The sequence below is a fragment of the Erythrolamprus reginae genome, chromosome 2 (assembly GCF_031021105.1).
Source record: "Erythrolamprus reginae isolate rEryReg1 chromosome 2, rEryReg1.hap1, whole genome shotgun sequence".
NCBI lineage: Eukaryota > Metazoa > Chordata > Lepidosauria > Squamata > Dipsadidae > Erythrolamprus > Erythrolamprus reginae.
The window spans coordinates 1,340,906-1,368,777 of NC_091951.1; the positions used below are offsets into that span (position 1 = coordinate 1,340,906).

At 39.0% G+C, this 27,872-nt stretch overlaps 2 protein-coding genes and 1 pseudogene across 2 annotated transcripts in view; all 3 read left to right on the forward strand.

The window, feature by feature from the left end:
• The window catches only part of LOC139162876 (zinc finger protein 721-like), a 360,849-nt gene that overhangs the window by 246,112 nt on the left and 86,865 nt on the right, over positions 1 to 27,872 (forward strand). The gene's annotated exons all lie outside the window — the stretch shown is intronic.
• On the forward strand, positions 5 to 27,022 carry LOC139162988 (zinc finger protein 91-like; annotated as a pseudogene).
• LOC139163170 (uncharacterized) lies at positions 6,258 to 23,344 on the forward strand. Its single transcript, XM_070744134.1, has 5 exons — positions 6,258 to 6,305; positions 11,246 to 11,762; positions 11,863 to 11,930; positions 12,114 to 12,243; positions 15,804 to 23,344. Exons 1-5 carry the CDS (start codon positions 6,258 to 6,260, stop codon positions 15,983 to 15,985), a joined length of 945 nt encoding a protein of 314 aa, XP_070600235.1. The 3' UTR covers positions 15,986 to 23,344.

A 27,872-nucleotide genomic window follows, 5' to 3' on the forward strand; every position in this document is an offset into this window, starting at 1 on the left:
ATGGGCAGGAGAATGAAGATTCCTGTGAACTGTTCCAACTGATCAATGATAAAGATGGAATGGAGAAGTTTGGAATTGGAATGGAATTCGAAAGCCCTGAGAGAAGCCAGTCAAAGAATTGGAATCAGGAAAGCTCATCTTCCACTGATGCTCTGATGCAAGACATTCTTGCCCGACAAGAGAAAGTAAAGAAAAAATATATTGCGGAAAGTGTGAAGTTAATCAAAGCTAAAGTACAAGCGAATGAACACCATTTAACCCAAAACAAAGGAGAAGATGCTATCAGAAGACACAACGGACAAAATTATAATGAGACATCCATTCTTTCTCTTGGAAATAACTACCTGACATCTCAAAAAGGGATTAAGACAAAAGAGAAGCCTTATAATTGTTTGAAATGTGGAAAATGTTTTAGAAGAAGAGAGCAACTTACTATCCATGAAAGAATCCACACAGGGGAGAAGCCGTATAAATGCATGGAGTGTGGAAAAACCTTTGCTCATAGCGGTGCACTTACTATCCATGAAAGGATCCACACAGGGGAGAAGCCGTATAAATGCATGGAGTGTGGAAAGACCTTTGCTCATAGAGGTGCACTTACTATCCATGAAAGGACCCACACAGGGGAGAAGCCGTATAAAAGCAAGGAGTGTGGAAAGACCTTTGCTCAAAGAAGTAATCTTACTTCCCATATGAGGTTCCACACAGGGAAGAAGCCGTATAAATGCATAGAGTGTGGAAAGACCTTTGGTTGGAAATATCAATTTACTTCCCATCAGAGGATCCACACAGGGGAGACGGCGTATAAATGCATGGAGTGTGGAAAGACCCTTGCTCATAGCAGTGCATTTACTTCCCATATGAAGATCCACACAGGAGAGAAGCCGTATAAATGCATAGAGTGTGGAAAGGCCTTTGCTCAAAGAGGTCACCTTACTTCCCATCAGAGGATCCACACAGGGGAGAAGCCATATAAATGCATGGAGTGTGGAAAGGCCTTTGCTCAAGGTAGTCATCTTATTTCCCATATTAAGATCCACACAGGGGAGAAGCCTTATAAATGCATGAAGTGTGGAAAGGCCTTTGCTCACCGAAGTAATCTTATTTCCCACAAGGTGATCCACACAGGGGAGAAGCCGTATAAATGCATGGAGTGTGGAAAGGCCTTTGTTCAAAGAGGTCAACTTACTATCCATGAAAGGATCCACACAGGGGAGAAGCCGTATAAATGCATGGAGTGTGGAAAGACCTTTGTTCAGAGCAGTTCATTTACTTCCCATATGAGGATCCACACAGGGGAGAAGCCATATAAATGCATGGAGTGTGGAAAGACCTTTGCTCACGGAAGTGCACTTACTTCCCATAAGGTGATTCACACAGGGGAGAAGCCGTATACATGCATGGAGTGTGGAAAGACCTTTACTCATAGCAGTGCACTTACCTCCCATAATAAGATCCACACAGGGGAGAAGCCGTATAAATGCATGGAGTGTGGAAAGGCCTTTGCTCAAAGAGGTCACCTTACTTCCCATCAGAGGATCCACACAGGGGAGAAGCCATATAACTGCATGGAGTGTGGAATGACCTTTGCTCATAGCGGTGCAGTTACTTCCCATATGAAGAACCACACAGGGGAAAAGCCATGGAAATGCATGGAGTGTGGAAAGGCCTTTGCTCAAAGAAGAGATCTTATTTCCCATAAAAGGATCCACACAGGGGAGAAACCGTATAAATGCATGGAGTGTGGAAAGGCCTTTGCTCAAGGAAGTCATCTTATTACTCATAAAAGGATCCACACAGGGGAGAAGCCATGGAAATGCATGGAGTGTGGAAAGGCCTTTGTTCAAAGCGGTCAACTTACTATCCATGAAAGGATCCACACAGGGGAGAAGCCATATAAATGCATGGAGTGTGGAAAGACCTTTGTTCAGAGCAGTACATTTACTTCCCATATGAGGATCCACACAGGGGAGAAGCCATATAAATGCATGGAGTGTGGAAAGACCTTTGCTCACGGAAGTGCACTTACTTCCCATAAGGTGATTCACACAGGGGAGAAGCCGTATACATGCATGGAGTGTTGCAAGACCTTTACTCATAGCAGTGCACTTACCTCCCATAATAAGATCCACACAGGGGAGAAGCCGTATAAATGCATGGAGTGTGGAAAGGCCTTTGCTCAAAGAGGTCACCTTACTTCCCATCAGAGGATCCACACAGGGGAGAAGCCGTATAAATGCATGGAGTGTGGAATGACCTTTGCTCATAGCGGTGCAGTTACTTCCCATATGAAGATCCACACAGGGGAAAAGCCATGGAAATGCGTGGAGTGTGGAAAGGCCTTTGCTCAAGGAAGTCATCTTATTACTCATAAAAGGATTCATACAAGAAACCCACATAAGAAAAGTAGACTATAAAATATTGGAAAATTCCAAACTTGGAAAGTTCTTTGTAGCATCAGCAAAAACAAAAAAAGAGGAATTGCGGTTTACGTACAGGAATGGTTAAATCCTAAACAATCCTATTCCGATGAGGAAGGTAGGATCCTAAGTATTGAAATTTTGATAGATTATAAAAAAACAATTTTAATAGTAGTTTATGCCCCAAACATAAACCAAAAATAATTTTACATAAAAGTTTCTGATCAGATTAGAAGAAATGATACAACAAAAGTTAGAATTGAAACCGGAAAATTTTTACTTGGCATTTTGGAAATATCAGTGAAGAAAGAACATTACTATCTAATTCAACACATAATAACAGCAAAAATTACACAATATTGGAAAGAGAAAATAATGCCAACCGAAAGAAGCTTGATTAAAAAGATCCTTGACTTTGCAGAAGTAGACAAGATGACAATGGAGCTTAAGGACCAAGAAGATATGAAGTATGGAAAGAATTTTATGAACGGCTTGAACAAAAGAGAGAGGGGGGGAGCTCAATAAGCATAGAAACATAGAAACATAGAAGACTGACGGCAGAAAAGGACCTCATGGTCCATCTAGTCTGCCCTTATACTATTTCCTGTATTTTATTTTACAATGGATATATGTTTATCCCAGGCATGTTTAAATTCGGTTACTGTGGATTTACCAACCACGTCTGCTGGAAGTTTGTTCCAAGGATCTACTACTCTTTCAGTAAAATAATATTTTCTCATGTTGCCTTTGATCTTTCCCCCAACTAACTTCAGATTGTGTCCCCTTGTTCTTGTGTTCACTTTCCTATTAAAAACACTTCCCTCCTCAACCCTATTTAACCCTTTAACATATTTAAATGTTTTGATCATGTCCCCCCTTTTCCTTCTGTTTTCCAGACTATGCAGATTGAGTTCATTAAGTCTTTCATGATACCTTTTATACTTAAGACCTTCCACCATTCTTGTAGCCCGTCTTTGGACCCGTTCAATTTTGTCAATATCTTTTTGTAAATGAGGTCTCCAGAACTGAACACAGTACTCCAAATGTGGTCTCACCAGCGCTCTGTATAAGGGGATCACAATCTCCCTCTTCCTGCTTGTTATACCTCTAGCTATGCAGCCAAGCATCCTACTTCCCTTTCCTACCGCCTGACCACACTGCTCACCCATTTTGAAATCACTACCCCTAAATCCTTTTCTTGTAAAGTTTTTGCTAACACAGAACTGCCAATGCAATACTCAGATTGAGGATTCCTTTTCCCCAAGTGCATTATTTTACATTTGGAAACATTAAACTGCAGTTTCCATTGCTTTGACCATTTATCTAGTAAAGCTAAATCATTTACCATATTACTGACCCCTCCAGGAATATCAACCCTATTGCACACTTTAGAGTCATCGGCAAATAGGCAAACCTTCCCTACCAGACCTTCCCCTATGTCACTCACAAACATATTAAAAAGAATAGGACCCAGAACAGACCCTTGTGGCACACCGCTTGTAACCTGACTCTGCACAGAATACTTGCCATTCACAATAACTCTCTGATGTCTATGCTTGAGCCAGCTTGAAATCCACTGAACTATCCAGGGATTAAGTCCAATCTTCACTAATTTATCCATCAGCTCTTTAGGTGGAACCGTATCAAAGGCTTTGCTGAAGTCCAGATAGGCAATATCCACGGCACCAACTTCATCCAACACCTTTGTGACATAGTCAAAGAAATCAATGAGATTAGTCTGACATGATTTGCCTTCAGTAAAACCATGCTGATTTGGGTCCAATAAGTTATTGTTTTTTAGGTACTGATCTATCCTCTTTTTGAGTAGAGTCTCCATCATTTTAACTACAACTGATGTCAAGCTAACTGGCCTGTAGTTACCAGCTTCTTCTCTACTGCCCTTCTTGTGGATAGGCACAACACTGGCCATTCTCCAATCCTCAGGAACTTCTCCTGTTAACAGGGATTGGTTAAACAAATCAGTCGGGGGCAGCAATGACAGATCTGAGTTCTTTAAGAACTCTGGGGTGGATGCCATCTGGACCCATTGCCTTATTTATCTTTAATCGTTCAAGTTCTTCTAAGACATCAGCTTCTAAGATCACTGGAGCTGAATCCGTACAGCTGGAAGCAATGCTATATCCCTCTATAGTATTATTTTGTAAGGTGTCTTTTGAGAAAACTGAACAGAAGTAGCTATTGAAATGGTCAGCGATCTCCTTATTCCCATTAATGCATGTACAGTATTATTCCCGGTACTAAGCTTTGTGATGTTACAGTTTTTCTTCTTCTTATCACTAATTCTTCCTATCTGAAGAAGGTTTTATCCCCCTTCTTTACAGATTTTGCAATTTCTTCCTCTTTTGCGGCTTTAGCAGCATATATTATCTGTTTCGCCTCCTTCTGTCTCATTTTATACACCTCTCTATCAGCTATACTTCCAGACTCTTTATACCTCCTATAGGCAGCCTTTTTTTCATTGACTATAGCCCTTACATCATTGCTAAACCATAGCAGTTTCTTCTTCCTTTTACCTTTAGTTATTTGCTTTACATAAAGTCTTGTGGCTTTTAAGATGGCCTTTTTTAATACAGTCCACTGGGTGCTCGCTCCTACCATTTTATCCCTCCCCTTTAATTCATTATCTAAATATTCCCCCATTGCATTAAAATTTGTTTTTCTGAAATCTAATACTTGGTTGCAGTGTAGGATTGCTCACAATCAGTTTTTACATCAAACCACAAACATAGATGGTCGCTGCAACCTAAATTTTCTCCCACCTTGACCTCTGAAACCCAATTCCCATTTGTAAAAACTAAATCTAGAATATTCTCCCCTCTAGTTGGTGTCTTAACTAGCTGTGATACAGCTGCTCCTGTAAAGGCCTCTACTATATTCTTACTTTTGCATGTAAGGGCACTGGGGATATTCCAGTCAACATCAGGCATGTTGAAATCACCCATAACCACAATATCTCCCTTTACTGCCATTTGGGTAATCTCATCCACCATCTTGTTGTCATGTTCCTCAGATTGCCCTGGAGGCCTATAGATCACCCCAATTCTAATGACAGAACCTTCTTTATTTTGCATGCAAATCCAGAGGGTCTCCAGATCTTTACATGTATTTTGTATTAGTATTGTTTTTAGACTTTCTTTAACATAAATGGCTACTCCACCTCCCCTTCTCTCTATTCTATCCTTCCTATACAGTGTATATCCTGGTATGGATATTTCCCATTCATTAGAATCTTTAAACCATGTCTCAGTTATGGCAACCAGATCCAAATTATCTCTAGATATTATGGCCATTAACTCACAGAGCTTGTTGCTCAAGCTTCGAGCATTCATGCACATTACCCGAAGAACATTATTTTCCTTATTAGTTTGACCCTTATCATCAACAACTACATCTATTTTATTTACAGCTCCCTTTTCATAAGCTTCCAGAAACTGATTTATCCTCATTGGTCGGGGACAGAAATCATCCACATCTGGTACATCTCTGTCCCCTTTACCTGTCCAAAAAAGTTCTGAATTCCTCACCGAGCACCTGGGTACCTCTGTATGATGGATGCAAACCATCCTTCTTAAACAATTCCCTATTAGACCACCTACTGACATTATGACTTACATAGCCAAAACCTTCAGCTTTACACCACTGCCTTAACCACACATTAAACTCTCTGATACAACTTGTTTTACCCTCCTGGCCACAAACCGGTAACACCTCTGAGAAAGTCACTGAATCAGTTATTTTACCCAGCTCCACACTTAGACATTTAAAATCTCTTTTTACTACATTAACATTTCTCTGGGACAAATCATTTATGCCAAGATGCACCACCACATCAACGTTATTACCTTTGCTCACAGCCTTGATAATGTTTGTAATCCGCCCCCTGTCCCTGCGGGCAGTGGCTCCTGGGAGACACCTCATCACCTTCACCACATCCTTCCTCTGTCCCAAATCAACACTTCTAACAATCGAGTCACCCACAAGAAAATGTGTCCTCTTTTTATTTCTACTAACTGGACTTGGTTTGATGTCACTATGCACCTCGTTTACAACAACTTCTCCTTTGAACATCCCCTCATTCTCCGCCTGAGGGGCCTTGCTAATACCTTCAACATCCTTACTATTTAAATCCGCAAGAACATTATAGGAATTGGATACAGAGAGACCAAAGACTGCTGAATAAGTTTGAAAGGGTTTTAAAAATATTAGATGTATTTACTTATTGAAGAATATTGTAATAAATGATTATATGTGAGGGTAGATAGGAGAAAGGATTGAAGAATACAAATTACTTAAAATCTGGTTATACTTATGTCCGAATTATTTCCGCTGGTGATAGTCACTGTATGATGAAACTGATGGGTTTAAATTAAGCTGTCAATGAGACGAGTGGGGTGAGGTGTATGTACAGTCTGTTTTTGTTTTCTTTATGGTTTTCTCTTTCAATTACCTTTTCTTTTTGCCTGTTTTGATGATGTAAAGATGCAATGATTGAGAAAATGTCCCTTTAAATGTATACATTTGAAATAAAAATAAAAAATTTTTTTTAAAAAAAGGATCCACAAAGAGGAAAATTTGTATAAATGCATGGTGTGTGGAAAGACCTTTGCTCAGAGCGGTGCACTTCCCATACATGAAACCGCTGGGTGAGATCATCCAAGGACACAGGGTGAGGTATCATCAGTATGCTGATGATACCCAGTTATACATCTCCACCCCATGTCCAGTCAGCGAAGCAGTGGAAGGGATGTACCGGTGCGTGGAGGCTGTTGGGGTCTGGATGGGTGTCAACAAGCTCCAACTCAACCCTGACAAGACGGAGTGGCTGTGGGTTTTGCCTCCCAAGGACAATTCAATCTGTCCGTCCACTACCCTGGGAGGGGAATTATTCACCCCCTCAGAGAGGGTTCGCCACTTGGGTGTCCTCGATCCACATCTAACATTGGAACATCATATTTCGGCTGTGGCGAGGGAGGTGTTTGCCCAGGTTCACTTGCTGCACCAGTTGCGGCCCTATTTGGACAGGGAGTCATTGCTCACAGGCACTCATGCCCTCATCAGATCGAGGTTCGCCCACATTTCTCCAACACTCTATGGCCTGCACTGGCTGCCGATCAGTTTCCGGTCACAATTCAAAGTGTTGTTAATGACCTTTAAAGCCCTACATGGCATTGGACCAGAATACCTCCAGAACCGCCTTCTACCGCACGAATCCCAGCGGCCGATAAAGTCCCACAGAATTGGCCTTTTCCGGGTCTCGTTGACTAAACAATGTTGTTTGGCGGGCCCCAGGGGAAGAGCCTTCTCTGTGGCAGCCTTGGCCCTCTGGAATCAACTCCACCCAGATATCAGAACTGCCCCCACCCTCCTTGTCTTTCACAGATTACTTAAGACCCACCTTTATCGGCAGGCATGGGGGAACTGAGACACCTTCCCAGGCTTTTACATTTTATGTATGGTATGCGGGTGTTGCATGGTTTTTAAATGATGGGGGTTTTTTCCGCTGTTTTTCAATATTAGATTTGTTTCCATTGTAACATTGTTATTATTGTTCTGAGCTCCCCCGAGTCTCCAGAGAGGGGCAGCATAAAATCTAATAAATTATTATTATTATTATTATTATTATAAGAAGATCCACACAGGGAGGAAGCCGTATAAATGCATGCATCTATCTCATCATAAAAGGATCCATGCTCGAGAGAAACTATATAGCCTTAGCAATTCCACTTAGATTTATATATTCCTCCATAGGGCTTTACCACTTTACCTCGGGGCAGTGTGCAAAGCCAGCATATTGACCCCAGCAATCTGGATCTTCATTTTAGTGACCTCAGAAAGATGAAAGGCTGAATCCACTGCTAAAAGCCATCAATAGGAGTTGAAGGTGTTTTCAATAAAACGTCAAATTGAATCTTTTCCATTTCCACTTATTTAGAAATTCTCCATCCATTTTCTTGCATATTTTTTTCTCATCCAGAATTTGCATTTCTTGTTGAAACACTCACAACTTTCACTTTGTAAAACCGCTGCATTTTTCCCAGCTAATCCACAAAGATTTTTAATGTTCCCAGATGCAGCTGGGTTTATTATGAAAAACAAAACAAAACCCAAACTATAAATGTTCCTTCTCTAGGGGGCAACCAGTCTAGATCCCAGCTTTAATTTACAAAGAACAAATGGAATGTTTTTCAGCATTGTATAGAATTAACACTGAAGAATTAAGACTGAAGTGGACTTCGTTGTTGCTGTTAATTCTCTGGACATTAATTTTTATGAACATTATTGACCTTGCCTCGAGTTCTACTTTTAGTGATAGGCTCCTCAAACATGGGACTGTTATTGGCTGATATCACCATTCTAACCATCATAGGAAATAGTCAAGAGCTGGTTGATTTATTCCATCTTATTTATCTTACATTAATGCATTGTTTAGTTTAGTTTAGTTTATTTAGATTTGTATGCCGCCCCTCTCCGAAGACTCGGGGCGGCTAACAACAATAAAAAGCAATGTAACAAATCTAATATTAAAAAGTAATCTAAAACCCCAATTTAAGAGACCAATCATACCAACAAGCATACCATGTATAAATTCTATAAGCCTAGGGGGAAGGGAGAAAAATTTTTCAATTCCCCCATGCCTGACGACAGAGGTGGGTTTTAAGGAGCTTGCGAAAGGCAAGGAGGGTGGGGGAACTCTGATATCTGGGGGGAGCTGGTTCCAGAGGGTCGGGGCCGCCACAGAGAAGGCTCTTCTCCTGGGTCCCGCCAAATGACATTGTTTAGTCGACGGGACCCGGAGAAGACCAACTCTGTGGGACCTAACCGGTCGCTGGGATTTGTGCGGCAGAAGGCGGTCCCGGAGGTATTCTGGTCCGGTGCCATGAAGGGCTTTATAGGTCATAACCAACACTTGTAATGTTGCCTTTTTGATATTTGATATTGATATTTTAAATTAGATTTATATTATTTTAAATGGTAGGGGGGAGAGGTTGTACATGACTGTATGAGAAACTGGAGGAGTCGGGGGCAGAAGCTGGAACCTCCCCTGCTGGATGGCTTGATGTGGGTGATAAGGGGATGAATGAATCAGGCATGGCTGGTTGTTGGGTCTTGGCAGATGAGTGGGAGGTCCGTGGAGTGGGAGAAGGGAGCTCTCGGGGGCAGGAGGGCCAGTCAGGATGAGGAGAGACAGGTATTTATTTATTTATTTATTGGATTTGTACGCTGCCCCTCTACGCAGATTCGGGGCGGCTAACAACAGTGATAAAACAGCATATAATAATAATCCAATACTAAAAACAGTTAAAAACCGATTATTATAAAAACCAAACATACATACAGACATACCATGCATAAAATTGTAGAGGCCTAGTGGGAAAGGGTATCTCAATTCCCCCATGCCTGGGGCAGAGGTGGGTTTTAAGCAGCTTATGAAAGGCAAGGAGGGTGGGGGCAATTCTAATCTCTGGGGGGACTTGGTTCCAGAGGGCCGGGGCCGCCACAGAGAAGGCTCTTCCCCTGGGTCCCGCCAAGCGACATAGTTTAGTTGACGGGACCTAACTAGTTGCTGGGATTCGTGCAGAAGGCGGTCCCTGAGATAGTCCGTGAGACAAAAAGAGGAATAGAGGGAAAAAGAGATAAAAAGAGGAAAAAGAGAAAAGGAGAGAGCGAGAAAGAAATAAAAAGAGAGAAAGATAGAAAATAAGGTGGGGGGCACATCTATTTTGCCAGCCCTCGGATGGGCCATGGGGATCCGGTGTATGTGGAGGGAGGGGTCCCCAGCTTCTGTTCTGCAGAGGGGAAGCCAAAGCCCCTGCATGCGTTATGCAGAGTGCCAGTGTTTGGGGCAAGGTGGGGGGTTGGAGTCTTCCTTAAACCCCATTTCTTTGGCGGGGCTAAGAGGCCTGCCTAGCAGGGCTGGTGTGTTGCTGAAGGTCTTGTCGAGGGAGACCAGTGGAGCCCACCCCACTCCCATCCCCAGGGAAGAGGGTTCTGGCATCACTGCCACTGGCTTTGGAAAGAAGCCCCCGGCCTCTTCAGGGGGTGGAGGGAGGGGTCCGTAGTGCAGGGCTGGACAATGGCTGAAGACCAGTTGACTGCAGCTTTCAGAATTCCTCAGCCAGGAATATGGAGAAGACAGTTTGAAAGTTTAAAAGGGAAGGAAGGAAGGAGGGAGGAAAAGAAGAGAAAAAAGGAAAGAAAGAAAAAAGAAAGAAAAGAAAAAGAAAGGAAGGAAGGGGATGGGGAGGGAGGGAGGAAAGAAGGAAGGAAGGAAAAGAAAAAAAGAGAAAAAAGAAAGAAAAAGGGAAGGAAGGAAGGAAGGGAGAGGCCCAGGCACTTAGGCTGTATGGGGCCCCAAAATTCCTGATGGAGGCCCTGGGAAAGACTCTGCTAAATAAACAAAAAGATCTAGAAAGTCTCTGGAAAAAGCACAAGGCAGAGCAACCAAGATGGATGGAGGCTGAAGGAGACGAAACCCGGTGGCTGGACCTGGGTCTTTCCCGTCTGAGGCCCAGAAGGACCCGGGGCCCCTGATGGCCCCTCCCCTCCCCCCTCAATGGGGAAGTCGAGCGGAAGGAAGAGGGGGAGGAAGGGCCCAACCGCCGTAGAAACGCCTCAGGAGAATTCCGGAACCTCCTTCCAGGCATTTGGGTCCCTAGAGAAGGGGAGGAAGAAGGAAGCACAGAGGCCGAAGCCTTTGTCGGGCAGGGAGCCTCCGAAAGGGCCCTTTCAGCCCCGCCCCCTCCCTCCCCTCACCCCCTCCCTCCCCTCACCCCTACGTTCCTCTTTCCCGCCTTTTCTCCCAGCTTGGGCCACCAGAGGGCGTCCTCTGCCAAGGGAAGGGAACTCCAGGTCGCTTCCCCATTGCAGGGCAGGGCTTGGCAGAGGAGGCAGAGACGGAAGTGACATCACCGAACGTTGCCGCTCTGGACGCTACACTCGCTCTCCTTAACGGCTGGTGCTCGAAGGAGACGGAGAGTCCGGTGGGTGGACATCCAGGCCTGCGCCAGGTGAGGTGGGGGGCTCCCTGGAAGAGAAGCGGGGAAATGGGTGGGGCGGCTGGACTTTGCGGAGACCCAGCAAGAGAGGAGAAGGCGGGCGAGGAGGAGACGGAGGAGGCGGGATTCGCACCAGGCTCCCCCAGGGCCCGATCCTGTCTCCGGAGGGGGAGAGAAGCGGGGCGGCCTCTGCAGCTGCCTCCTTCCCGGCCCTGCACTGTGGAGATCAGAGATCTTGAGGGAAATAACAATCCATCAAATCCCCCTCAGAGGTCAATTCCCTGGAGGATCCCTTGGGAAGATCAAAGTCAGGACACCACAGAAGGTAATGAAGATTGTCCATCTGTCTCACCTTTGTTCTCTCTTCTCTTTTATAGAATATCTCCTATTTTGTCAATTATGCATTTTGAAATTATTCCTTACAGAGAAACAAAGAATGAAGCTTTCTGGTTTTTATGACGGAGATCAAGCAACGGTTCAACCTCCAAATCAAGTAAGAAAGGGAAAAGTTTTGTCTTCTCTGGAAATTGGAGTTCCCCTTCCATCCTCTTGTCCTAATGAATGATGAAGATGAACAGATTTTTATTTATTCATTTATTTATTCAACTTCTATGCTGCCCAGTCCTGAAGGATTTTTGCAAATTCTCTTGTTCTGTTCTTTTTTCCCTGTGTTCAGGAGAGTCCTGTGTCCTTCAAGGAGGTGGCTGTGTCTTTCTCTGAGGAGGAATGGTCTCTGCTGGATCCTGACCAGAAAGCGCTGCATTCGGAAGTCATGCTGGAAAACCATAGGAACGTGGTCTGTCTGGGTAAGAGTTTTCTAATTGCCAATCAGAGAGTTCAAGAAGACAGATTATACTTATTTTTTTATTATAAAACCAGTATTATGAGGTATTGTCAGGAAAGGATCTGGCCTTCTCATGGTCCAAAGAAAGAAAGAGTGAATGTCTCTTTGCTTGGATGCTTTCTGTGCCATTCCTTATCTGTATTTTCTATTTCTATTTGGACTTAGCTGTGGGGGCTGAAAAGAACGAGGTGGGCCTTTATGTGTCCTCTGGAGATCATGTGAGAGGAGTGTATGGTCATTTGTCCTCTCAAACATCCAAAATTGTGGGAGAAAAGAACTTTCACAACCAAACTATCAGGATTCCAAATAGTATCCAAAACTAAATCAGAATCTAAGGCAAAGTATTCCTTGAGATCTAGTCCCAAAATAAGAGTGTTGCAGCATCACGGCCCTCACCTATGACATAAAGAGCTGATAGATAAATTAGTGAAGATTGGATTTAATTCCTGGAAAGTTCAGTGGATTTGCAGTTGGCTGAAGCGTAGTTATCAGAGTGTTGTTGTTAATGGCGAGTATTCTGAGCAGAGACAGGTTACAGGCGGTGTCCCACAAGGGTCTGTTCTGGGTCCTATTCTTTTTAATATCTTTGAGTGACATATGGGAAGGTTTGCCTATTTGCCGATGACTCTAAAGTGTGCAATAGGGTTAATATTCCTGGAGGCGTCTGTAATATGGCAAATGGTTTAGCTTTACTAGATAAGTGGTCAAAGCAATGGAAACTGCAGTTTAATGTTTCCAAATGTAAAATAATGCACTTGGGGAAAAGGAATCCTCAATCTGAGTATTGCATTGGCAGTTCTGTGTTAGCAAAAACCTCAGAAGAGAAGGATTTGGGGGTAGTGATTTCTGACACTCAAAATGGGTGAACAGTGCAGTCAGGCCAGTAGGGAAAGTAAGTAGAATGCCTGGCTGAATAGCTAGAGGTATAACAAGCAGGAAGAAGGAGATTGTGATCCCACTGCATAGAGTGCTGGTAGTGAGACCACATTTGGAATACTTTGTTCAGTTCTGGAGACCTCACCTACAAAAAGATATTGATAAAATTGAACGGATCCAAAGACGAGCTACAAGAATGGTGGAAGGTCTTAAGCATAAAACGTATCAGGAAAGACTTAATGAACTCAATCTGTATAGTCTGGAGGACAGAAGAAAAAGGGGGGACATGATCGAAACATTTAAATATGTTAAAGGGTTAAATAAGGTCCAGGAGGGAAGTGTTTTTAATAGGAAAGTGAACACAAGAACAAGGGGACACAATCTGAAGTTAGTTGGGGGAAAGATCAAAAGCAACGTGAGGAAATATTATTCCACTGAAAGAGTAGTAGATCCTTGGAACAAACTTCCAGCAGACATGGTTGGTAAATCCACAGTAACTGAATTTAAACATGCCTGGGATAAACATATATCCATTGTAAGATAAAATACAGGAAATAGTATAAGGGTGGACTAGACGGACCATGAGGTCTTTTTCTGCCGTCAGTCTTCTATGTTTCTATGTCCTTTAGTTCTCCATTCTCTGCGAACTGACGCCCGTACCAGATCCAAGGGTGATAGCAGTTTTCCAATGTCTCAGGGGCTGCCACAAAGAAGAGGGAGTCTTCTAGTTTATTCTCCTAAGCACCTGAGAGCAGGAGAAGAAGCAATGGGTGGAAACTAATCGAGGAGATAAGCAATTTAGATCTAAGGAGAAATTTCCGGATAGTAAAAACAGTTAATGTCATTTACATATCTCACCATCACTCCACGGACTGAATTGGTGGCCAATTTGTGAGCCGCCCCGAGTCTTATTATTATTATTATTATTATTATTATTATTATTATTATTATTATTAATTGGTTTCCAGACGCAATTCAAAATGTTGGTTATGACCTATAAAGACCTACATGGCATCGGGCCAGAATACCTTGGGTACCGCCTTCTGCCACATGAATCCCAACGACAGGTCAGGTCCCACAGAGTTGGCCTTCTCCAGGTGCCATCAACTAGACAATGTCAGTTGGCGGGTCCTAGGATGGATAGATAGATAGATGGATAGACAGACAGACAGAAAGACAGACAGACAGATAAATGCCTTCTCTGTGTGGGCCCCAGCCCTCTGGAATCAACTCCCCCCAGAGATTCGTACTGCCCCCACCCTCCTTGCCTTCTGCAAGAGTCTTAAGACTCATTTATGCATTTATGATTGAATGGGAAAGACTTTTTTATGGCACTGGATTTTTTTTAGATATTTAATTAATTGGATCTGAAATGTTATATAGAAACATAGAAACATAGAAGTCTGACGGCAGAAAAAGACCCCATGGTCCATCTAGTCTGCCCTTATACTATTTTCTGTATTTTATCTTAGGATGGATATATGTTTATCCCAGGCATGTTTAAATTCAGTTACTGTGGATTTATCTACCACGTCTGCTGGAAGTTTGTTCCAAGAATCTACTACTCTTTCAGTAAAATAATATTTTCTCATGTTGCTTTTGATCTTTCCCCCAACTAACCTCAGATTGTGTCCCCTTGTTCTTGTGTTCACTTTCCTATTAAAAACACTTCCCTCCTGGACCTTATTTAACCCTTTAATATATTTAAATGTTTCGATCATGTCCCCCCTTTTCCTTCTGTCCTCCAGACTATACAGATTGAGTTCATTAAGTCTTTCCTGATACCTTTTATACTTAAGACCTTCCACCATTCTTGTAGCTCGTCTTTGGACCCGTTCAATTTTGTCAATATCTTTTTGTAGGTGAGGTCTCCAGAACTGAACACAGTATTCCAAATGTGGTCTCACCAGCATTCTATATAGCGGGATCATAATCTCCCTCTTCCTGCTTGTTATACCTCTAGCTATGCAGCCAAGCATCCTACTTGCTTTCCCTACTGCCTGACTGCACTGTTCACCCATTTTGAGACTGTCAGAAATCACTACGCCTAAATCCTTTTCTTTTGAAGTATTTGCTAACACAGAACTGCCAATACAATAGTCAGATTGAGGATTCCTTTTCCCCAAGTGCATTATTTTACATTTGGAAACAAACTGCAGTTTCCATTGCTTTGACCATTTATCTAGTAAAGCTAAATCATTTACCATATTGCCGACGCCTCCAGGAATATCAACCCTATTGCACACTTTAGAGTCATCGGCAAATAGGCAAACCTTCCCTACCAGACCTTCCCCTATGTCACTCACAAACATATTAAAATGAATAGGACCCAGAACAGACCCTTGTGGCACACCGCTTGTAACCTGACTCTGGTCAGAATACTTGCCATTCACAACAACCCTCTGGTGTCTATGCTTCAGCCAGCTGCAAATCCATTGAACTATCCAGGGATTAAGTCCAATCTTCACTAATTTATCTATCAGCTCTTTATGTGGAACCGTATCAAAGGCTTTGCTGAAGTCCAGGTAGGCAATATCCACGGCACCACCTTCATCCAACACCTTTGTGACATAGTCAAAGAAATCAATGAGATTAGTCTGATATTGTTTTATTATATATTTCATTTCATTATCTTTTGCTTTGAAGGTCATAATGGGCAGGAGAATCAAGATTCCTGTGAACTGTTCCAACTGATCAATGATAAAGATGGAATGGAGAGGTTTGGAATTGGAATGGAATTCGAAAGCCCTGAGAGAAGCCAGTCAAAGAATTGCAATCATGAAAGCTCCTCTTCCACTGATGCTCCGGTGCAAGACATTCTTGCCTGACAAGAGAAACTAAAGAAAAAATATATTGGGGAAAGTGTGAAGTTAATCAAAGCTAAAGTACAAGCGAATGAACACCATTTAACCCAAAACAAAGGAGAAGATGCTATCAGAAGACACAACAGACCAAATTACAATGAGACATCCATTCTTTCTCTTGGAAATAACTACCTGACATCTCAAAAAGGGATTAAGACAAAAGAGAAGCCTTATAATTGTTTGAAATGTTGAAAATATTTTAGAAGAAGAGAGCAACTTACTATCCATGAAAGGATCTACACGGGAGAAGCCGTATAAATGCATGGAGTGTGGCCCTTCTACCCCCTTCGAAGGTCGCATCCGCGATCGGATCGGGCTCGGATGGCCCGATCCCAGAACAGGGGGCTCCCCTCTGCCCGAGGAGCCATCGCTGAGACTCCAGAGGCAGCGGTTCGCCCCGCAGCTTCGAAGACGGGAGAACCGATCCTCTTCGTTTGAGAGGACCGGCCAGCGCTTTCTCCCCTCACCCAGCGGGAAGCTAAGAAAAAGCTTTAAATTGAAAGTTCTACATTTATCTAACTGAAAAAGAATACATCCGATAAAGGACTCAAGGTAAAAAATTTCCTCTTTGTTTCAAGACCAAAATCTGAAGATTTGATCGTTCGCAAGCCTCAAGGGAAAGTTTTTTTTTAACGAGGCGAAAGTGAAAGTTTTTTTTTTCTGAGTCTCATCCGCAAATAACAGCCGAGACTAAATTCTCTCATCTTCATTGTTTCCATCTTGTATTTGAATTTTGGAATCTATAAAATATTTTTTCTTACTCTATGTTTTAATAAAAGATTTTGAACTGGAAATGGCTATTTAGAAGATTTCAATGCTTAAAAGAAGTTAGTAAAGATGACTAAAATTTCTTTTTTATAGTCTGTTAAAACATTGTGTTCTGGGCTGACATCTTAACTGCGGAGGAATATAACTTTGTTGCCTTATTTTTTTTTCTCTCATCCTGTTGTCTTTGCAACATAATATCATTATATAACAACTTGAAAATAAATGGGAAATAGAAGGAACTGATACCTTTCCTTTGGAATATTTACCTTTGGATTAACCTACTTGGATTACTTGCTGACTGTCTTTGAACTACTTTGGATTACTTGCTGATTGCTTTTTTTTTCCTTGGGATTATTTTTTCTTCTGAGAACCTTTTCACATCTGCCTGATCATATGAACTTCTGACTTCTAACCTGACTCCATTTTGGGATCTATTTTTTTTTGCCTTTGTCTTGAATTTGGAAAAGAACATAGACTCCATTTTAACTACAAGAAAATTATTAATTTGACTTTTTTTTTTTTTCGTGAGACCTGCAATTGGGATTAAGTACAATTGTATTTTCTGACATTGGGATTCACACTCTTTATTCATCTAATACAATTTCCTGATTTATAAGAAGAACATAACTATACATATTGTGTTTTCTTTTTGATTAATTAACTCTTTCTTTGTTCTCCTTCTGATTTTCCTTCTTTTTATTTCTATTTTTGAAAGAAGTTTGAATTGAAGACTATGCATTGTTAGCAAACCTTGGTTTCCTGCTCTATTTTAATTATTTGAATTGAAATACTCCCCTTTTCTTTTTTTCTCTCCCTTTTTCTTCCTCTTCTTGCTGCCTTATTAAATCTTTTTTCTCTTCTTTTTTTTTTCTGTACTTTTTCAAACCTTCCCTTTTTAAAATAGTTATTATTCTTTCTTTGCTGTCATTTATTTTGTCCTTTTATTAGACCATTTATTTTTAACTTTTACTGGTTTTTTATTCCTAAAAGTTTTATATTAGTTTCCTGAGGTATTATATCTTTAAATTTTTAAAGACAATTTAAATTTTCAAAATAATTAATAACAATATATATTGGATTTTGAATTTTGAACTTTTTTGATAATTGAATAGTTATAATTTAAGCGTAACCGCTAATAAAACAGATTGAATAGATTTGGAATTTATAGAAATTTTCTCCTTTTCACTATATATAAATTTAGATTGATTTAAATTAACTCAAATTTTAAACAGCGGATTCAAAATTGATAATGTCAACTTATTCAACCGTTGTTAAAACAGTCAAAAAACAACCTACTGCAACAATCTCTTCTCCACAAGTGTCCCCACGTCCTTCCCCGACACACCAGGCCTCAGCTATGTCTTCCAAGGATAAAGAAAAAGACAAAACAACGCAGCCCAACTTTGCAACATTACAAGAAACTTTAAACAATATGCAGGACTCTATTTTTAAATCTCTAGAGAATGCCACCCAACAAAGAGAGGTTATAAAAGAGGATGCAACACAACAAAGGGAAGCTATAAAAGCAGACTTGGCAGAATTCAAAAAGGAGATGGCCCAACTGAAAGCTGATATGGGCGAGGTGAAAGACCAGATAAAGGAGATCCAACAAACACTACAAGAAAGTGATGATCGAGTGAAAAAGGTTGAAGAGAAATCTGACAAAAACGCAAAAAGAATTGATTATCTCGAAGGGAGAGCTGATGCAAGACACAGAAGACATGATGAATCAATTATTCAGCTGGAGATGCAACGTGCTTCGTATGGACTACGATTTCAGAACATGAAAGAGGAAAAAGATGAAGATTTAAAAATGACTATGGCGGAAACGATTGGAGGTATACTCCAGGAGGATCCTGCTGCGCTAGTGAAAGAAATCGATGAAGTTTACAGGACTTCGAATAGTTACATCCGTCGCCACAATCTTCCAAGAGAGATTCATATCAAATTCACCAGGAAGACTTTGCGAGATGACATACTCCATTGGGCAAGAAACTCCAAACTCCAACATCAAGGAGTGGAAATAAAAATATTAAAACAAGTTCCAAGAAGTGTCAGAGAGAGCAGAAGAGATTATCAGTTTCTTACCAGAATTTTGATCAAAGAAAATATAACCTATCGTTGGTTAATTCCACAAGGTCTTTCTCTGACATGGCGTTCTACAAGATACAAGCTGGAAAATGTAGAACAAGCTAGGTATTTCTTTGAAAATAGTGGCATCAGCCACATGGACTTTTCAGATAAACAACAAGAGGCTCATCAACAACCAGCACAACAGCAATCAGAGGAGATACTAGCAATCCAACAAGAAGAACTATTGGGGGCCACAGCTCTAGCAATAGAGCAGGACCAAGGTGCTATAAGAAGAGTTCAGCCTCAGCGAGAAACCAAAAAACCCACTAAATGACAACAACTAAAGATCTAAAGATCTTTTCGGTAAACGTTAACGGACTTAATGAACCAAGGAAAAGGAAACAAATTTTCTCTAAAATCAGAAATCAAAATGCTCAAATTGCAATATTACAAGAAGTACATATCAAAAAAGATAACCAAAAATTATTGTTGAATCCCAAAATTGGAAAAATGTATGCTGCATTAGCAGATCAAAAAAAAAGAGGTGTGGTGATGTATGTAGAGAATTCTATAAATTCCAAACAGATATATAAGGATAATGATGGTAGAATATTGATTGTACAAGTTGATATTGAACCTAGACCTATAGTGGTTGTTTCTATTTATGCTCCTAATGAAGACCAAATGATATTTTATAAAAATTTACATCAAATAATAATAGACTTAGCTATTGAGAATGTATTAATAATAGGTGATTTTAATGCTATTGTGAATAGGCAATTAGACCATTCAGGGGGAGGGAGCCATAATAAAAGGAAAAAAACAAAAAGAAATCTACTACCTAGTACTTTCCAAAAAATGAAAACAGAATTATTGTTAAATGATATATGGAGGGAAAGACACCCCCATAAAAGACAATTTACGTTTTATTCTAATCCCCACAAAATCTGGACAAGAATAGACATGGTATGGACATCAAAAATGGTTGCAGAAGAAATAAGGGAAGTAGAGATAGATGTTAATACATGGGCCGACCACAACCCAATAGTGGTCTATATAAGAAGGAACAACAAACAGAATATTTGGCGGATGAATAGAATTATACTAAATGATAAGAAATATAAAGATTGGATCGAAAAGGAATTAAAAATATTTCTTGAGATTAACAAAACCCCAGACACCACTCCACAGAATATATGGGATACACTTAAAGCTTATATAAGAGGGTTAACAATATCTTACACAGCAAAATACAATAAGGAAAATAAACTAAAGTACGTACAACTAATAAATGAATTAAAACAATTGGAATTTGCATCGCAGCAACACACCAAGAACAGAGACTTTAAAACAGAAATAAATGTAATTAAACATAAAATTAGAATTATAGAACAAAATCAAATAACTGAAAAAATTAAAAGAGCAAAACAACATTATTTTGAACATGCAAATAAACCAGGCAGATGGTTAGCATATAAACTTAGAAAGCAGAGTCAATCCAAATTGATAAAAAAATTAGAAGACAAAGATGGTACAATAAAATATGATACAGAAGGAAAGGCGGACATTGTTTATAACTTTTATAAAGATCTTTATGCCAAAGACAATGTTAGTGAAGATGAGGTTTTTAATTACTTACAGGCTTCAAAATTACCACAAATAACAGAAGATCAACAGACTATGTTGGATGGTCCAATAACAATGGAAGAACTCCTAACTATAATTAAAAAACAGAAAAACAATAAGGCCACTGGTCCGGATGCTATACCGGCAGAATGGTATAAGATAGACAATGAAATAGTAAGAAACTATATGTTAGAAATTTTTAATTCATGTAGACTTGAGGGTAAAATTCCGAAATCTTGGTCAGAATCGCTGACAACTTTAATACACAAATCCGGCACTGACCCACTAAAAATCAAAAATTATAGACCCATATCTTTATTAAATGTAGATTATAAAATATTTATTGCCATTTATGCAGATAGACTTAAAAGAATTATAAATGGAATAATACATCAAGACCAAAATGGATTTCTACCAGGGCGACAAATTAAAAATAACCTTAGAACAGTAATAAATACATTAGAATATTATGAACAACATCCAGATAAGACAGCATCCTTAATGTTCTTAGATGCTCAAAAGGCCTTTGACAACGTTAACTGGACATTTATAAAAATGCAATTAAACAAAATGAGATTTGGCTCAAAATTTGTTAATTTAATAGATACTATATACTCAAAATAAACGACCAAAATAATATTAAATAATAACCAATTACAAGCACTTGATATAAACAAGGGAGTTCGTCAAGGATGTCCTATATCACCATTGTTATTTATTATGACACTTGAAACTTTATTAATTAAAATAAGAGCGGATTCCGAAATAAAAGGTTTAACTATAGGAGACGAAACTTACAAACTCCAAGCCTTTGCAGATGACTTAACGTTTATAATTGAAGAACCGATAACAACTGTCCCTTCTTTATTGCAAACTATTGAACAATACGGAAAGGTAGCAGGTTTAAAGATAAATAAAAGTAAAACTTCCTTCTTAACCAAAAATATGAATAAAATACAAGAAACTGAATTAGAAAATATTTCTGGAATAAAAACCGTAAAGAAAGTAAAATATTTAGGAATAAATTTAACAGCGAAAACAATAACTTTAAAAAATGATAATTATATAAAATTATTATCAGAAATTAAAAAAGATTTAGAAACATGGAACAACCTGAAAATATCATTTTTAGGAAGAATTGCCACAATCAAGATGAATATTTTGCCTAAGGTTTTATTTCTCTTTCAGGTAATTCCAATAAACCCAGGGGGAACTTTCTTTAAAACTTTGACAAACTTAGTTAAAAAATTTATATGGCAAGGGAAAAAAGCAAGGATAAAAATAAACTGTTTGGAAGACATTAAAGAAAGAGGAGGATTTGGTCTTCCAAACTGGAAATTATATTATCAGGCCGCCGCCTTAACATGGATTAAAGATTGGATAACCTTAGAGAATAAAAGAATATTAAATTTAGAAGGACATGATCTTATGCTGGGTTGGCATGCATTTATATGGTATGACAAGGAAAAAAATCACTCATATTTTAAAAGACACACATTAAGGAAGTATTTACTAGAGGTTTGGAAGGACATAAAGAAAAATCACTTTTTAAATGTTCCAGAATGGATAGCCCCCCTAGAAGCAATAACACATCCAAAATCTATAAAAGACACGAAAATATCTTATAGATATAAAGAATTATTAAATGATCAGATGAAGCTAAAGCCCAGGAATAAACTACAAGAAGAAGGGATAATAATAGATTGGTGGCATTATGCCCAGATTCGATCCAGATACCAGAAGGATATAACTCTTTATACTTTTAATAAAAGTAAGAATTTGTTAAGTCATTTAATTATTAATAATTCAGTAAAAATGATAGGGAAAATATATAAATTTCTTATCGCTCACAAAAATATAGAGTTGACTCTAAAAGATACCATGATAAGATGGTGCAGAAATATAGGCAAGGAAATAGATATAGATACTTGGGAAAAAGTCTGGATTAATAATTGGAAAATGACCAAGTCAGTTTCATTAAAAGAAAACCAAATTAAAATGTTTTATAGATGGCACCTTCCACCAAACAGGATAGCTAAAATGTTTCCTAAAACATCCCCACTGTGTTGGAAATGCAAGAAAGATATAGGAACTTATTACCATCAATGGTGGACATGTAGCAAAGCTAAAACTTATTGGAAGATGATTGAGAAGATATTAAAAGAAATATTAAAATATGACATAGATAACACCCCGGAATTTTATTTATTAGGAATTACTAATCAGACTTATAAGAAGGAAACTCTTTACTTAATCATACACATATTAACTGCGGCTAGAATAATATATGCGCAAAACTGGAAGGGGGAGGAAATCCCCAAGAAAGAAGAAGTTATAGCTAAAATATTAGATTGCGCCGAAATGGATATGATGACAAGACGATTAAACGATCAAGAAGATACAAAATTCTATGAAACATGGAACAACATATATAAATGGTTAGATAAGAAAAAATAAGAGATAGATCTGTTTTTATTTAGGTAATAACAATATTAGATGTATTTGTTGATGATCTTGACATAGTAGTTTACTCACAAGCGATATATTAAAAATTTTGTTTTATGCATGCTTAGTAATTGAGATTAGTTTGAATGTTTGATTAGATGAATACATTACACATAAATAACATATTAAGCATTTTTACTTATACCGTACTAATATTGCATTTAAGATTTGAAAATTTTTTACTAGACTTTTTAACATTTAACAAATGTTTGATTATGTATTCTTTTCTCTATTTGAATGTATACTTTCAAAAGAAGCGGGGAAATACATCCCCATTTTATGTTTAATGTTTGTACGTTTGTATGTCTGTTTTATGAAAAATAATAAAAAAAAAATTGAAAAAAAAATAAATGCATGGAGTGTGGAAAGACCTTTGCTCATAGCGTTGCACTTACTATCCATGAAAGGACCCACACAGGGGAGAAGCCGTATAAATGCATGGAGTGTGGAAAGACCTTTGCTCAAAGAAGTACTCTTATTTCCCATAAACGTGTTCACACACGGAAGAAGCCGTATAAATGCATAGAGTGTGGAAAGATCTTTGCTCAGAGCCGTCATCTTACTTCCCATATGAGGATCCACACAGGGGAGAAGCCATATAAATGCATACAGTGTGGAAAGACCTTTCGTTGGAAATATAAATTTACCGTATATACTCGAGTATAAGCCGACCCGAATATAAGCCGAGGCACCAATTTTTGCCACAAAAACTGGGAAAACGTATTGACCCGAGTATAAGCCGAGGTTAGAAAATGCAGTGGCTACTGGTAACTTATAAAAATGGAAAACAATAAAATTACATTAATTGAGACATGTTTTAGAATATTTATTTTAAAGAAAACCAGTAAACTAGCTCTGTAAATTTAAAAGAGGGTAAACAAATTAACAATATTAACAATAAATTAAAAAGTAAAAAAAGTAGCTCGGTCAGGAACAAAGCTAAAACCTAAGAGTTAAAATCCTTCAAAACTGGATTCCTTCTCATCATTAATTGGATTTACATTATTGTTCTGTTTTTATATATGCTGTGAGCCACCCTGAGTCCTTGGAGAGGGATTGCATACAAATCCAATTAAATAAATAAACAAACAAACAAACAAACAAATAAGTGTATCCAAAGAAGAGCTTCAGCATTAGCTGCTGTGAGGTTATCAGCATAGAAAACCAAATAGATAGATAGATAGATAGATAGATAGATAGATAGATAGATAGATAGATAGATATAGATAGAAAGATAGACAGACAGACAGACAGACAGAAAAATAGATAGATAGATAGATAGATAGAAATAGATAGATAGATAGATATAGATAGAAAGATAGATAGACAGACAGAAAAATAGATAGATAGATAGAAATAGATAGATAGATAGATAGATAGATATAGATAGAAAGATAGATAGACAGACAGACAGATAGAAAAATAGATAGATAGATAGATATAGATAGAAAGATAGATAGATAGACAGATAGAAAAATAGATAGATAGATAGATATAGATAGAAAGATAGATAGACAGACAGACAGATAGAAAAATAGATAGATAGATATAGATAGAAAGATAGATAGACAGACAGACAGACAGATAGAAAAATAGATAGATAGATAGATAGATAGAAATAGATACAGATAGATAGATAGAAAGAAAAATAGTTAGATAGAAAAATAGATAGATAGAAATAGATACAGATAGATAGATAGATGATAGATAGATAGATAGATAGACAGATAGACAGATAGATATAAAGATAGACAGACAGATAGAAAAATAGATAGATAGATAGATAGAAATAGATACAGATAGATAGATAGAAAAATAGATAGATAGAAAAATAGATAGATAGAAAGATAGACAGATAGAAAAAGAATTCCTGTCTAGCTCTGCCTCATAACACATTATTAGATCCTATCCAAGCAAGGACAGCAACTACCACAAAATACCATTTTTTAAACAGTTTAAATCCTTTCAAAGGAGGGGGAGGAGAATCTGACAGCAGGGGGCCTTTTTAATCCGACTCACCATTGCAAATGGCTGCCTTCTTTGCTTGAGCTTGGGAGAGGAACTACGGCGTGCCAGAGGGGACAAAAGCTGGTGCCTCCTCGCTCTGGCTCAAGCAATGGCGCCCTCGTGTGGTGACTTTGTCAATGACCCGAATATAAGCCGAGGCTGTGTTTTTCAGCCCATTTTTGGGGCTAAAAAACTCGGCTTATACTCGAGTATATACGGTACTTGCCATCAGAGGATCCACACAGGGGAGACGCCGTATAAATGCATGGCGTGTGGAAAGACCCTTGCTCATAGCAGTGCATTTACTTCCCATATGAAGATCCACACAGGGGAGAAGCCGTATAAATGCATGGAGTGTGGAAAGGCCTTTGCTCAAAGAGGTCAACTTACTTCCCATCAGAGGATCCACACAGGGGAGAAGCCATATAAATGTATGGAGTGTGGAAAGGCCTTTGCTCAAAGAGGTCAACTTACTTCCCATAATAAGATCCACACAGGGGAGAAGCCTTATAAATGCATGGAGTGTGGAAAGACCTTTGCTGAAAGAAGTACAGTACACTTATTTCCCATAAACGTGTTCACACAGGGAAGAAGCCGTATAAATGCATGGAGTGTGGAAAGGCCTTTGCTCAAAGAGGTCAACTTACTTCCCATCAGAGGATCCACACAGGGGAAAAGCCATATAAATGCATGGAGTGTGGAAAGACCTTTGCTCAGAGTAGTGCACTTACTTTCCATATGAGGATCCACACAGGGGAGAAGCCATATAAATGCATGGAGTGTGGAAAGACCTTTGCTCAAAGAAGTGTATTTACTTCCCATAAGGTGATCCACACAGGGGAGAAGCCATATACATGCATGGAGTGTGGAAAGACCCTTACTCATAGCAGTGCACTTACTTCCCATAATAAGATCCACACAGGGGAGAAGCCGTATAAATGCATGGCGTGTGGAAAGACCTTTGCTCAGAGCAGTGCACTTACTATCCATGAAAGGACCCACACAGGGGAGAAGCCGTATAAATGCATGGAGTGTGGAAAGACCTTTGCTCAGAGCTGTGCATTTACTTCCCATATGAGGATCCACACAGGGGAGAAGCCATACAAATGCATGGAGTGTGGGAAGACCTTTGCTCAAAGAAGTGCACTTACTTACCATAAGGTGATCCATACAGGGGAGAAGCCGTATAAATGCATGGAGTGTGGAAAGGCCATTGCTCAAAGAAGTGATCTTGTTTCCCATAAAAGGATCCACACAGGGGAGAAGCCGTATAAATGCATGGAGTGTGGAAAGGCCTTTACTCATAGCAGTGCACTTACTTCCCATAATAAGATCCACACAGGGGAGAAGCCGTATAAATGCATGGAGTGTGGAAAGGCCTTTGCTCAAAGAAGTGATCTTGTTTCCCATAAAAGGATCCACACAGGGGAGAAGCCGTATAAATGCATGGAGTGTGGAAAGGCCTTTGCTCAAGGAAGTCATCTTATTACCCATAAAAGGATCCACACAGGGGAGAAGCCATGGAAATGCATGGAGTGTGGAAAGGCCTTTGCTCAAAGTGGTCATCTTACTTCCCATAAAAGGATCCCTACAAGAAACCCACATAAGAAAAGTAGAGTATAAAATATTGGAAAATTCCAAGCTTGGAAAGTTCTTTTTTTTTTTTTTTGAAAAAAAGTTTTATTGGTTTTTATCAAAGTTATACAAACTGACATAATGGGAAACTTTTCAAACATTATTTCTCATATTACAACCACGACCAATCAAGGTTATATAAGAAACATAAAATAAGTCAAAAAGATATGTATAAAAGTTTTCCCCCATAACAATTACACTAATCTCTTTCCCCCCCAACCTCCCCCCCTCCTCGAACTTCCCAGAGTGAAATCAGATTATCAATTCCCTTAAAATCAAAATCATACATACTTAAATTCTATATTAACTATTATCTCTCCCTAACCCTACAACTTTCACACCCAAATCCATTTAGGCTCTTTATACTAATAAAAAAATCCTAAACTATTCATATACTATTTGAAGTTTTTTTGAGTGATATTTAATTTGAATATAATCAATCCATTTTTTCCAGTCCAATATGTATTTTTCATTCGAGTGATCCTTCATGTAGGCCGATATCTTCGCCATCTCTGCTAGATTCATGACCTTTATTGTCCATTCTTGAATTGTGGGTAACTCTTCCTTCTTCCAATATTGGGCGATCAAGAGTCTCGCTGCTGTTATTAGATTCAATATCAATTTGGTCTCTGTACTTGTACAGTCTGTGGTAATACCTAATAAGAACAACTGTGGTATAAACTTCAATTTTTTTTTAAGAACATTTTGCATAATCCACCATATTTTTATCCAAAATGCTTTTACTTTTACACATGTCCACCACACATGAAAGTAAGTAGCGTCCATACAATCACATCGCCAGCATTTAGGCTGTTTATCAGGATACATACTAGCCAACTTCTTAGGATCCAAGTGCCATCTATAAAACATTTTATAAAAGTTTTCTCTCAAATTTTGAGCTTGTGTGAATTTAACATTTCTTACCCAAATTACTTCCCATGTATCTAATGTAATCGTTTCCTCACAATTCTGTGACCATTTTATCATACAGTCCTTAATTAATTCTGTTTCGGAGTCTTTTTCTATAAGTATATTATATATTCTTTTTATGTGCTTTGGGCCTTGGTCCTTAATTTGTTTTATTAATTGTCCTTCCTGTTGTTCCATACCAAGTCTTTGATCCTTTTGCCATCTATCCTTCAACTGAGCATATTGAAACCATGTTTGCACTAATCCTTCTTTTAAATCATTCCACGATTTTAATTGTAATACTCCATCAGTTAATTTCAATAATTCC